Source organism: Oncorhynchus gorbuscha, linkage group LG13 (assembly GCF_021184085.1).
Source record: "Oncorhynchus gorbuscha isolate QuinsamMale2020 ecotype Even-year linkage group LG13, OgorEven_v1.0, whole genome shotgun sequence".
Taxonomy (NCBI): domain Eukaryota; kingdom Metazoa; phylum Chordata; class Actinopteri; order Salmoniformes; family Salmonidae; genus Oncorhynchus; species Oncorhynchus gorbuscha.
Genome location: NC_060185.1, coordinates 74,939,988 through 74,953,171, shown reverse-complemented (window position 1 = coordinate 74,953,171; position 13,184 = coordinate 74,939,988). Strand labels below are relative to the sequence as shown.

The 13,184-nt window shown below is 41.8% G+C and overlaps 1 protein-coding gene across 13 annotated transcripts in view; it reads right to left on the bottom strand.

Moving 5' to 3' along the window:
- LOC123993519 (rap guanine nucleotide exchange factor 2-like) overlaps window positions 1-13,184 on the bottom strand; it is a 157,443-nt gene that overhangs the window by 92,609 nt on the left and 51,650 nt on the right. For 12 of the 13 annotated variants that reach the window (XM_046295751.1, XM_046295737.1, XM_046295745.1 and 9 more), the window contains exon 4: window positions 4,897-4,980. In XM_046295751.1, the coding sequence (XP_046151707.1) occupies window positions 4,897-4,980 (84 nt within the window). Of the gene's footprint in view, window positions 1-2,085; window positions 2,234-4,896; window positions 4,981-13,184 lie in introns of those variants that run through there. The other variant, XM_046295748.1, reaches the window with a different exon arrangement.

The following is a 13,184-nucleotide window of genomic DNA, read 5'->3' as shown; positions in this document are numbered from 1 at the left end:
ACTCCACGAGGAGACTGCCTGTTACGCGAATGCAGTAAGCCAAGGTAAGTTTCTAGCTAGCATTAAACTTACCTTATAAAAAACAATCAATCAATCAATCATAATCACTAGTTAACTACACATGGTTGATGATATTAATTGTTTATCTAGCTTGTCCTGCGTTGTATATAATCGATGCGGTGCGCATCGTTGCTCCAATGTGCACCTAACCATAAACATTGATGCCTTTCTGAAAATCAATACACAGAGGTAGATATTTTTAGACCTGCATATTTAGCTAAAATAAATCTAGGTTAGCAGGCAATATTAACCAGGTGAAATTGTGTCACTTCTCTTGCGTTCATTGCACGCAGTCAGTGTATATGCAACAGTTTGGGCTGCCTAATTTGCCAGAATTTTACGTAATTATGACATAACATTGAAGGTTGTGCAATGTAACAGGAATATTTAGACTTATGGATGCCACCCATTAGATAAAATACGTAACGGTTCCGTATTTCACTTAAAGAATAAACGTCTTGTTTTCGAGATAGGTCATTAATATGGTCGAATCCGGAAACTAAGACTCGTATTTCTGTGTGTTATGTTCTAACTAAGTCTATGATTTGATAGAGCAGTCTGACTGAGCGATGGTAGGCACCAGCAGGCTCGTAAGCATTCATTCAAACAGCACTTTCGTGCGTTTGCCAGCAGCTTTTTATGACTTCAAGCCTATCAACTCCCAAGATTAGGCTGAGGTAACCGATGTGAAATGGCTAGCTAGGTAGCAGGGTGCGCACTAATAGCGTTTCACACGTCACTCGCTCTGAGACTTGGAGTGGTTGTTCCCCTTGCTCTGCATGGGTAACGCTGCTTCGAGGGTGGCTGTTGTCGTTGTGTTGCTGGTTCGAGCCCAGGGAGGAGCGAGGAGAAGGGACGGAAGCTATACTGTTACACTGGCAAACACTTTGTTTTTGCATTATTTAAACCAAATTGAACATGTTTCATTATTTATTTATTTTTAATTTCACCTTTATTTAACTAGGCAAGTCAGTTCTTATTTTCAATTACCCTCGGCCTAGGAACAGTGGGTTAACTGCCTGTTCACGGGCAGAACGACAGATTTTGTACCTTGTCAGCTCAGGGATTTGAACTTGCAACGTTTCGGTTAGTAGACCAACACTCTAACCACTAGGATACCCTTGAGGCTAAATTGATTTTGATGTATTATATTAAGTTAAAATAAGTGTTCATTCAGTATTGTTGTAATTGTCATTATTACAAGTAAAAATATCAGCCAATTAATCGGTATCGGCTTTTTTTGTCCTCCAATAATCAGTATCGGCGTTGAAAAATCTTAGTCTGTCGACCACTATAATCAAAGTCAATGAAAACATGACCGGGAAACTAATACTTTAAGGTCTCCAACCAACTCCAACTGACCAAAGGCTAAACAGACAGTCAAGACGGTTAGAGGGCATCGAAAGAGTGCAGAGCTTCTGATGCCTTCTCGCCCATCCAACACAAACACAAAACATGCCGTTCGGGCACACGGTAAGCTTTCCTGAACTGTAAATAGAAGCCGACATCCAGGCAAAGAATTCACAAGTGACTTGTGACTAATGACTCATACATTTTACTTCCCGAAATATAACTTGATGCTTCAATGACGCTGAAATAGGGTGGAGTGCATCCATTTTGGGTACACATCGAGTGGAGTGCATCTCAAAATATCAAATCATGCCTAGTGTCTACTCCTTTCATAACCTTCTCCACAAATTCAAAAGCACAAAAGTTAAATGTAGTGTTAGTTCAGTTGCCAAACGGATGTATTACCTCAACCCGACAAATCTCTCTGCTGAGCTGATCTGGAGGCATTGTGCTCGCTAACAATACCAAAATAGTAATTTTTAAAAACATGCCTTGCATCCCTGACATCTTTCATATACTCTAATCATTGAACCCACCAGCTCCCTTGCTGGAGAAAAGTAATAATTTCAGCTACAACCTACCATTGTGCTACTGTGTGCTGGTCCTCCTAAGGAAAAGATGTCACAGACTCACGCCTAGTGCCTGGAAGTTAAGAAAATCTCAATGAACTCATACCTGCCAAAGGTCTGTCATCTGGTATGTATATCCTCTCTCTCAAAGTCCTTCCTCAGTCTACAACCACCTAGACGAGTACATCCAGTTCGGAAAAGTTCTGATCAATCGCAGCATTTCACTCCGCTCATAGTTGCACCCTCCTGCTGGTGTTTGAGTGAGTGTGTGAGAGGGTGTGTGTGTGTGTGCGCCTGTCTCTAGCTACACTGTGCGTACTCTGGCCAACATTCCAGTGCACAGCTCACTTCCTGCAGGCCTGGGAGCGTACAGGCCAGGGGTGGGGTGGTGTGAGTGAGTGGGTGACCCTTTCTTCCACCAGTCCTTCTCTGCAGACCATATACATGAACTCTGATGCAACAGGCTACAAGTGGGGAGTAATATGCACGCAGCTCTCACTCCTATACCCTCCCTTTTTTTGATCTCCTTATTGTTACTACAATTATGATTATAATAATAAGTAATGTAGTTATCATTAGTAGGCTTTGTATAGTATCCTTGTATAACCACCATCGAGCTGTAGGCCTAAGAGCGCATCCGGTTTAGTTTTAATGCCGTAACGTACTTAGGCCTATATTTCAATATATAGGCCACTGTATCAATCAATTAACCATTAATTTGTTCATGCCACCATAGAGCACATGAGACATTCATGCGTTGAAATGCAATCAAGCATTTTAGTTTTAAAATTCAATAACAAAGTGAGCTTTGAATAATTAGCCTAAACAATAAATAAACCGCAATTCACAAATGAATGCAACTGTTTTTAGTCTGCTGTAAGGCTGAATAACATACATATACACACACACACACACACACACACACACACACACACACACACACACACACACACACACACACACACACACACACATGCTTGGGAACACTTAACTTCTTGGATCTTGGGGGCGCCATTTTAATTTTGGGATGAAAAACGTTCCCGTTTTAAACAAAATATTTTGTCACGAAAAGATGCTCGACTATGCATATAATTGACAGCTTTGGAAAGAAAACACTGACGTTTCCAAAACTGCAAAGATATTGTCTGTGAGTGCTACAGAACTGATGTTACAGGCAAAACCCAGATAAAAATCCAATCAGGAAGTGCTGCATTTTTTAAAACCGCCTCATGCCAATGACTCCTTATATGGCTGTGAAGGAGCTAGGAGTCAGCTTACGTTTTCCACATTTTCCCCAAGGTGTCTGCAGCATTGTGACGTCTTTTTAGGCATTTCCATTGGAGAATGGCTGTAAGAGACCATATAGGGCGAGTGGACGCATGGTGTCACCCGGAGAAAACTTTGCGTAAAATACTGAGGTAGCCATTTTTCCAATCGTTTCTTATGAGAAACCAACTGCCTCCACGGATATATTATCGAATACATATGTTAAAAACACCTTGAGGATGGATCCTAAACAACGTTTGCCGTGTTTCTGTCAATATTATGGAGCAAATTTTGAAAAAAGTTTGGCGTTATAGTTTAAGTATTTAAGTATTTTCGGTCGATTTCTCAGCCAAGCAGGATGAACAAACGTGACTTTTCGCCTACAAAAATATTATTTTTGGAAAAAAGGAACCTTTGCTATCTAACTGGGAGTCTCCTGAATGAAAGCATCTGAAGTTCTTCAAAGGTAAATTATTTAATTTGGTTGCTCTTCTTATTTTTGTGAAAATGTTGCCTGCTGCCAGCACAGCCTAGCATAGCATTATGCCATGCTAAACTTACACAAATGCTTGTCTAGCTTTGGCTGTAACGCATATTTTGAAAATCTGAGATGACAGTGCTGTTAACAAAAGGCTAAGCTTGTGTTGGAATATATTTATTTCATTTCATTTGCGATTTTCATGAATAGGAAACGTTGCGTTATGGTAATGCGCTTGAGGCTATGATTACGCTCCCGGATACGGGATTGCTCGTCGCTAGAGGTTAAACAACACAACGTCACTCCAAGTCAATCACACTTCTGTGAAATCAAACTGTCCACTTAGGAAGCAACACTGATTGACACATGCTGTTGTGCAAATGGAATAGACAACAGGTGGAAATTGTAGGCAATTAGCAAGACACCCCCAATAAAGGAGTGGTTCTGCAGGTGGAGACCACAGACCACTTCTCAGTTCCTATGATTCCTGGCTGATGTTTTGGTCACTTTTGAATGCTGGCGGTGCTTTCACTCCAGTGGTAGCATGAGACGGAGTCTACAACCCACACAAGTGGCTCAGGTAGTGCAGCTCATCAAGGATGGTACATCAATGCGAGCTGAGGCAAGACACACTTTCACCTTGGAAAGGGGAAAGGTACATTTTGAGCGTGGGTAGCATCTGTCTGATTATTGGCATTTTTCAGGTGGAGTGGAACGCGGGCCTGTGGCAACTATGCTCCAGAAATGCATATGAGCTATGAGTGTTACTGACCCTGAGATATGACAGAATAATTAGAGCGAAGCTTCTTAAGTCACAGTGCTTCGTATTGACATTTTTTACATAAAGGAGCATTGTTTCAAGATACCCACAGTCGGGAAAGCGAATCCCGTATGCAAGACTGGTTTTCATCACTGCGTTTATTGAGACTAACATTTTAGACAGGGAGACAAATAATTCAGTCGGGGGGGACAAATAATTCAGTCAGTCAGTGAGCCTAACATTTCAGTCGGTGACATTAATCATAGTTTTATTCACTTGTCTGCACCTGTAGTGTCTGTAGTCCAATGCACATATAGTCCTACTCTGATATAAGACACCCTTGGGTCAAAAACGTGATTACAAAATGGTCGACAATTTGATCAAATCCAGTCCCAACTTGCTATTGTTCGTACCTGCTTCTTGGCAGGAACATGGACTCCTTGATGAAGACAGACCCGGACAGTAGGATGTACCAGCAGCTTCCGATGTCATCCGGGCTGTGAAAGAGAAAACAGAGAGAATTGAACTGGTGAATCGCAAATTCAAATTCGTACCTGCACACACACAGCGTAATACACATCACAGACAAACTCACACTAACCCTGAGCAGTACAAGAGAGGATGACACACAAAGTTTTCAAACTTCTGAATAAAAAACTCCCTAGGTGGCAATTCCAGTGACAATAATGTCAGATTTGCTGTTTAAAGTAGCTGAAAGCAGCAGCAGAGGACTACAGTACAATGAGGGAGGATTCAATAGTCCATTGAGAGGGTTTTCTGATAGTTTTCTTGGCAAGCCATGGTTCTCTATTCAAATAGATCTAACAGAAAACAGCCCATTGATAGTACAGATCTAGGAGGAAATACCAGTACCGACACATTACGGTGTCTCTACTGATGGCATCGACAGACATGGTCACTCTGTTTCTAGCTCAGAGTCAACTTTGCAGTAGGTTTTGTGTGCGTGTTATTTCATACATTACTTGCTCATAATGTTTCTTGCATTATTAACAGCCAAAATTAATTGGTGGCTATAAGATCGGCAATCACTCTACAGCATTTCAACCAGAAATGTGATTTTCCTAAATTGGATCCTTTGTTTGAACACCCCGAGGCAGTTCCATTCATCCCGGGGGCTGCTCCAAAACACCACCGCAGGAGAATAGGAATAAAGAGTGGGCTTCTAGTCAGACTCAGGAGGTATGCATAACCTCCACCGCGATTGCTCGCTAATATTTCCTTCCAGACTAACATTCTGTTTTATGGAATCATGGGACTCTCAGGAACTAGTCTCTGACCATTCAGCCAGTGGGGTTCCCCGATAACTCTCATTGGAAAAGAAAACTGGAGGTGTACGTTTCATGATTGACTTCTTGCGGCGTGATTATGGTAACGTACAGGAACTTTTGGTCTCCCGATCTGGAATACCTCACCATCTAATGCCGATTACATTACCTTCAGAGATCATTTTCGGAAGTAACTGTTACGGCCGTGTATATTCTCCACCCAGCCGAAATGTCTCAAGGAAATAACCTGGACTTTATACATTGCAATGTCCGTACTGTGAGACGCCTAACACAGCGCTACAGGGAGACAGGACAGACAGCTGATTGTCCTCGCAGTGGCAGACCACGTGTAACGAGACATGCACAGGATAGATACATCTGAACATCACACCTGCGGGACAGGTACAGGATGGCAACTGCCGCCTGAGTTACACCAGGAACGCAGAGTCCCTCCATCAGTGCTCAGACCGTCCGCAATAGGCTGAAAGAGGCTGGACTGAGGGCTCGTAGGCCTCTTGTAAGGCAAGTCCTCACCAGACATCACCAGAAACAATGTCACCTATGGGCACAAACCCACCGTCGCTGGACCAGACAGGACTGGCAAAAAGTGCTCTTCCCGGATGTGGTTTTGTCTCACTGGGTGGGATGGTCGGATTTGCGTTTATCGTCGAAGGAATGAGCGTTACACCGAAGCCTGTACTCTGGAGCAGGATCGATTTGGAGGTGGAGGGTTCATCATGGTCTGGAGCAGTATGTCACAGCATCAGACTGAGCTTGTTGTCATTGCAGGCAATTTCAACGCTGTGCATTACAAGGAAAAAATCCTCCTCCCTCATGTGGTACCCTTCCTGCAGGCTCATCCTGACATGACCATCCAGCATGACAATGCCACCAGCCATACTGCTTGTTCTGTGAGTGCTTTCCTGCAAGACAGGAATGTCAGTTCTGCTATGGCCAGCGAAGAGCCCGGATCTCAATCCCATGGAGCACGCGTGGGACCTGTTGGATCAGAGTGAGGGCTAGGGCCATTTCTCCCCAGAAATGCCCGAGAAATTGCAGGTGCCTTGGTGGAAGAGTGGGGTAACATCTCATAGCAAGAACTGGCAAATCTGGTGCAGTCCATGAGGAGGGGATGCACAGCAGTACTTAATGCAGCTGGTGGCCACACCAGAAACTGACTTTTGATTTTGACCCATCCCCCTTTGTTCAGGGACACATTATTCAATTTGTTAGTCACATGTCTGTGGAAATTGTTCAGTTTGTCTCAGTTGTTAAATCTTATGTTCATACAAATATTTACATGTTAAGTTTGCTGAAAATAAAAAGCAGTTGACAGTGATAGAAAGTTTCATTTTTTGCTGAGTTTACGCACACGTTAAAAAGTATATTGTCACTTAGAAATGTTCTTGTTTTTGAAAGAAAAGCACATTTGTGTCCATTAACCTTTTGACTAGGGGGGCAGTATTTTCATTTTTGGAAAAATAACGTTCCTGTAGTAAACGGGATATTTTGTCATGACAAGATGCTAAAATATGCATATAATTGACAGCTTAGGATAGGAAACTCTAAAGTTTCCAAAACTGTAAAAATATTGTCTGTGAGTATAACAGAACTGATGTTGCAGGCGAAAGCCTGAGAAAAATCCAAACAGGAAGGGACTCTTATTTATAAGGCTCTGCGTCCCTATTGAGCAGTGAAAGAGATATCAACCAGCTTCCTTTTTCTATGGCTTTCCTAATTTGTCTAGTGTCACAATACATAGTTTCAGGCTTTTATTTAGAAAAATTAGCCTGAACGTCAACATTGCGTCAGTGGTCAGCTGAAATCTCTGAGTGTTTGGTGCGTAAAGGACAAATGTGGCCATTGTTTCTCTCTATCCTACTAAGAAGCCACGAGTCCCTGTTTATATATTATCGAATAGATATTTGAAAAACACCTTGAGGATTGATTAAACAAAGTTTGCCATGTTTGTCGATATTATGGAGCTAATTTGGAATATTTTTCGGCGTTTGTGACTGCAATTTCCGGGTGATTTCTCAGCCAAACGTGAAGAACCAACGGAGCTATTTCGCCTACAAAAAAATAATATTTTGAGAAAAAAGGAACATTGGCTATCTAACTGGGAGTCTCGTGAGTGAAAACATCCAAAGCTCATCAAAGGTAAACAATTTAATTTGATTGCTTTTCTGATTTCCGTGACCAAGTTACCTGCTGCTAGCTGGACAAAATGCTATGCTAGGCTATCGATAAACTTACAAATGTTTGTCTAGCTTTGGCTGTAATATTTTGAAAATCTGAGATGACAGGGTGATTAACAAAAGGCTAAGCTGTGTCTCAATATATTTCACTTGTGATTTTCATGAATAGGAATATTTATGTCTGTTGCGTTATGCTAATTAGTGTCAGTCAATGATTACGCTCCCTCATGCGGGATGGGGAGTCAGAGGTTTTAAAATAAGTTCAAATTGATCAGAAATACAGTGTAGACTTTGTTAATGTTGTAAATGACTATTGCAGCTGGAAATGTAGATATTTTTGGAATATCTACAGAGGCCCATTATCAGCAACCACCACTCCTGTGTTCCAATGGCACGTTGTGTTAGCTAATCCAAGTGTATCATTTTAAAAGGCTAATGGATCATTAGAAAACCCATTTACAATTGTTAAAACAGCTGAAAACTGTTGTGCAAAATAAAGCAATAAAACCGGCCTTCATTAGACTAGTTGAGTATCAGAATGTGGGTTCGATTACAGGCTCAAAATGGCCAGAAACAAAGACATTCCTCTGAAACTCGTCAGTCTATTCTTGTTCTGGGAAATGGAGTCTATTCCATGCGAGATATTGCCAAGAAACTCAAGATCTCATACAACACTGTATACTACTCCCTTCACAGAACAGAGCAAACTGGCTCTAACCAGAAGAGAAAGAGTGGGAGGCCTAAGTGCACAACTGAGTACATTAGTGTCTAGATTGAGAAGCAGACACCTCACAAGTCCTCAACTGGCAGCTTTGTTAAATAGTACCCGCAAAACTGCAGTCTCAACATCAACAGTGAAGAGGCGACTCCGGGATGCTGGCCTTCTGGACACTAATGTTCTTGTCTGCTTGCTCAGTTGTGCACCGGGGCCTCCCACTCCTATTTCTATTCTGGTTAATGTCCGTTTGCGCTGTTCTGTGAAGGGAGTAGTATAGTCGTGGCCAAAAGTTGAGAATTACACAAATATTAATTTTCAGTCTGCTGCCTCAGTTTGTATGATGGCAATTTGAATATACTCCAGAATGCTATGATGAGTGATCAGATGAATTGCAATTAATTGCAAAGTCCCTCTTTGCCACAGAAATGAACTGGATCCCCAAAAAACATTTCCACTGCATTTCAGCCCTGCTACAAAAGGACCAGCTGACATCATGTCAGTGATTCTCTCGTTAACAGGTGTGAGTGTTGACGAGGACAAGGCTGGAGATCACTCTGTCATGCTGATTGAGTTCGAATAACAGACTGGAAGCTTCAAAAGGAGTGTGGTGCTTGGAATCATTGTTCTTCTGTCAACTATGGTTACCTGCAAGGAAACACGTGTCGTCATCATTGCTTTGCACAAAAAGGGCTTCACATGAAAGGATATTGCTGCCAGTAAGATTGCACCTAAATCAACCATTTATCAGATCATCAAGAACTTCAAGGAGAGTGGTTCAATTGTTGTGAAGACTGCTTCACGGCGCTCAAGCCAGGACCGTCTCCTAAAGTTGATTCAGCTGCGGGATCAGGGCACCACCAGTACAGAGCTTGCTCAGGAATGGCAGCAGGCAGGTGTGAGTGCATCTGCAAGCACAGTGAGAAGACTTTTGGAGGATGGCCCGGTGTCAAGAAGGGCAGCAAAGAAGCCACTTCTCTCCAGGAAAAACATCAGGGACAGACTGGTATTCTGCAAAAGGTACAGAGATTGGACTGTTGAGGACTGGGGTAGAGTCATTTTCTCTGATGAATCCCCTTTCCGATTGTTTGGGGCATCCGGAAAAAAGCTTGTCCGGAGAAGACCAGGTGAGCGCTACCATCTGTCTTGTGTCATGCCAACAGTAAAGCATCCTGAGACCATTCATGTGTGGGGTTGCTTCTCAGCCAAGGGAGTGGGCTCACTCACAATTGTGCCCAAGAACACAGCCATGAATAAAGAATGGTACCAACACATCCTCCGAGAGCAACTTCTCCCAACCATCCAGGAACAGTTTGGTGACGAACAATTCCTTTTCCAGCATGATGGAGCACGTTTCCATAAAGCAAAAGTGATAAGTGGCTCAGGGAACAAAACATGGATATTTTGGGTCCATGGCCAGGAAACTCCCCAGACCTTAATCCCATTGAGAACTTGTGGTCAATCCTCAAGAGGCGGGCGGACAAACAAAAACTCAGAAATACTTAAACTACAAGCATTGATTGTGCAAGAATGGGCTGCCATCAGTGAGGATGTGGCCCAGAAGTTAATTGACATCATGCCAGGGCGGATTGCAGAGGTCTTGGAAAAGGGTCAACACTACAAATATTGACTCTTTCATGTAATTGTCAATAAAAGCCTTTGACTTATGAAATGCTTGTAATTATACTTCAGTATTCCATTGTAACATCTGACAAAGCAGCAAACTTTGAAAATTATATATTTGTGTAATTCTCTAATTATTTGGCCACGACTGTACATAGCATTGTACAAGATAATCAGTTTCTTGGCAATTTCTCAAATGGAATATCCTTCATTTCTCAGAACAAGAAAAGACTGACGAGTTTCAGAATAAAGTACTTGGTTTCTGGACATTTTGAGTGTTTAATCGAAACCAAATGCTGATGCTCCAGATACTCAATTAGTCGAAAGGAGGCCTGTTTTATTGCTTCTTTAAACCGTTTTCAGCTGTGCTAACAAATTGCAAAAGGGGTTTCTAAAGCTCAATTAGCTTCTTAAAATTATCAACTTGGATTAGCCAACACAAGGTCCCATTGGAACACGAGTGATGGTTTATGAGTAAATGGGCCTCTGTACGCCTACGTTGATATTCCATTAAAAATCAGCCGTTTCCAGCTACAAGTCACTTACAACAATAACAATGTCAACACTATTTATGATCAATTTGGACCAAAAATGTTATGCTTTTCTTTCAAAATCAAGTAAAATGTCCAAACGACACCAAACTTTTGAACGGTAGTGTGTAGTATATATACACACTGTATGTATATACTGTATGTACACTCACAGAGACACACACACACAGCATAACAGTCAAAAGTTGACACCTACTCATTCCAGGGTATTTTTTATTTTTACATTGTAGAATAATAGCCAAGACATCAAAACAATGAAATAGTAACCCAATTAAGGTGTTACACAAATCAAAATACATTTTATTTTTGATTCTTCAAAGTAGCCACCCTTTGAACACACTTGGTATTCTCTCAACCAGCTTCACCTGGAATGCTTTTCCAACAGTCCTGAAGGAGTTCCCACATATGCTGAGCACATGGTGGCTGCTTTTACTTCACTGCGGTCCCACTCATCCCAAACCAACTCAATTGGGTTGAGGTTGGGTGATTGTGGAGGCCAGGTCATCAAATGCAGCACTCTCCTTCTTAGTCAAATAGCCCTTACACAGCCTGGAGGTGTGTTGGGTCATTGTCCTGTTGAAAAACAAATGACATCCCATCTGGTTTGGGCTTAGTGGGACTGGCTTATGGCTGAAAAACGCTGTGGTAGCCATGCTGGCTAAGCGTGCCTTCAATTCTAAATCAATCACAGACAGTGTTCGCAGCAAAGCACCCCCACACCCTCACCACCATGCTTCACGGTGATTACGACACATGGAGATCATCCGTTCACCTACTCTACGTCTCACGACACAGCGGTTGGAACCAAAAATATAATATTTGGACTCATCAGACCGAAAGGACAAATGTGTCCATTGCTCATGTTTCTTGGCCCAAGCTGGTCTCTTCTTATTAATGGTGTCCTTTGGTAGTGGTTTCTTTGCAGCAATTCAACAATGAAGGCCTGATTAATGCAGTCTCCTCTGAAAGGCTGAGTTGCAATGTGTCTGTTAATTGAACTCTATGAAGCATTTATTTGGGCTGCAATTTCTTAGGCTGGTAACTCGAATGAACTTATCCTCTGCAGCAGAGGCAACTCTGGGTCTTCCTTTGCAGTGGCGGTCCTCATGAAAGACAGTTTTATCATAGCGCTTGATGGTTTTTGCGATTGGACTTGAAATTTCCCAACTGACTGATTTTCATGTCTTAAAAAGTAATGGACTGTTGTTACTCTTTGCTTATTTCAGCTGTTCTTGCCATAATAGGGACTTGGTATTTTACCAAACAGGGCTGTTTTCTGTATACCACCCCTATCTTGTCAGAACTGATTGGATCAAATGCATTAAGGAAAGAAATTCCAAATTAACTTAACAAGGCACACCTGTTAATTGAAATGCATTCCAGGTGACTACTTCATGAAGCTGGTTGAGAGAATGCCAAAACTGTGCAAAGCCGTCAAGGCAAAGGGGTGACTACTTTTAAAAATTTCAAATATAATTTGATTTGTGTAACAGTTTTTTGGTTACTACATAAGTCCATATATGTTACTTGATAGTTTTGATGTATTCACTATTATTCTACAATGTAGAAAATACTGAAAATAAAGAAAAACCCTGGAATGAAGTGAATTCAGACTCAACTTTCTCCACATTTTGTTACGTTACAATCTTATTTAAAAAATAAATAAAAATCATGACACACAATACCCCATAATGGCAAAGCGAAAACAAGTTTAAAAAACAGATAGCTTATTTACATCAGTATTCAGACCCTTTGCTAAATTGAGCTCATGTGCATCCTGTTTCCATTGATCATCCTTGAGATGTTTCTACAACTTGATTTGAGTCCCTGTGGTAAATTAAATAGATTGGACATGATTTAGAAAGGCACACACCTGTCTATATAAGGTTCCACAGTTGATCGTGACTGTCAGAATAAAAACAAAGCCATGAGGTTTAAGGAATTGTCCATAGAGCTCCAAGACAGGATTGTGTCGAGGCACAGATCTGGGGAAGGGTACTAAAACATTTATGAAGCATTGAATGTCCACAAGAAGACAGTGGCCTCAATCACTCTTAAATGGAAGAAGTTTGGAACCACCAAGACTCTTTCTAGAGCGGTCCACCCGGCCAAACTGAGCAATCAGGGGAGAAGGGTCTTTGTCAGGGAGGTGGCCGAGAAACCCGATGGTCACTCTGACAGCGCTCCAGAGCTAGTCTGTGGAGATGGGAGAACTTTTGTCTCAGGAGGAATTGATTATTAAAAATACATTATAACGGGAAATCAGTTTCGATAGGACCTACAGTAGTAGGACATTTGTCAAGTGCTGTAGAATTTGAGCGAGCGAAA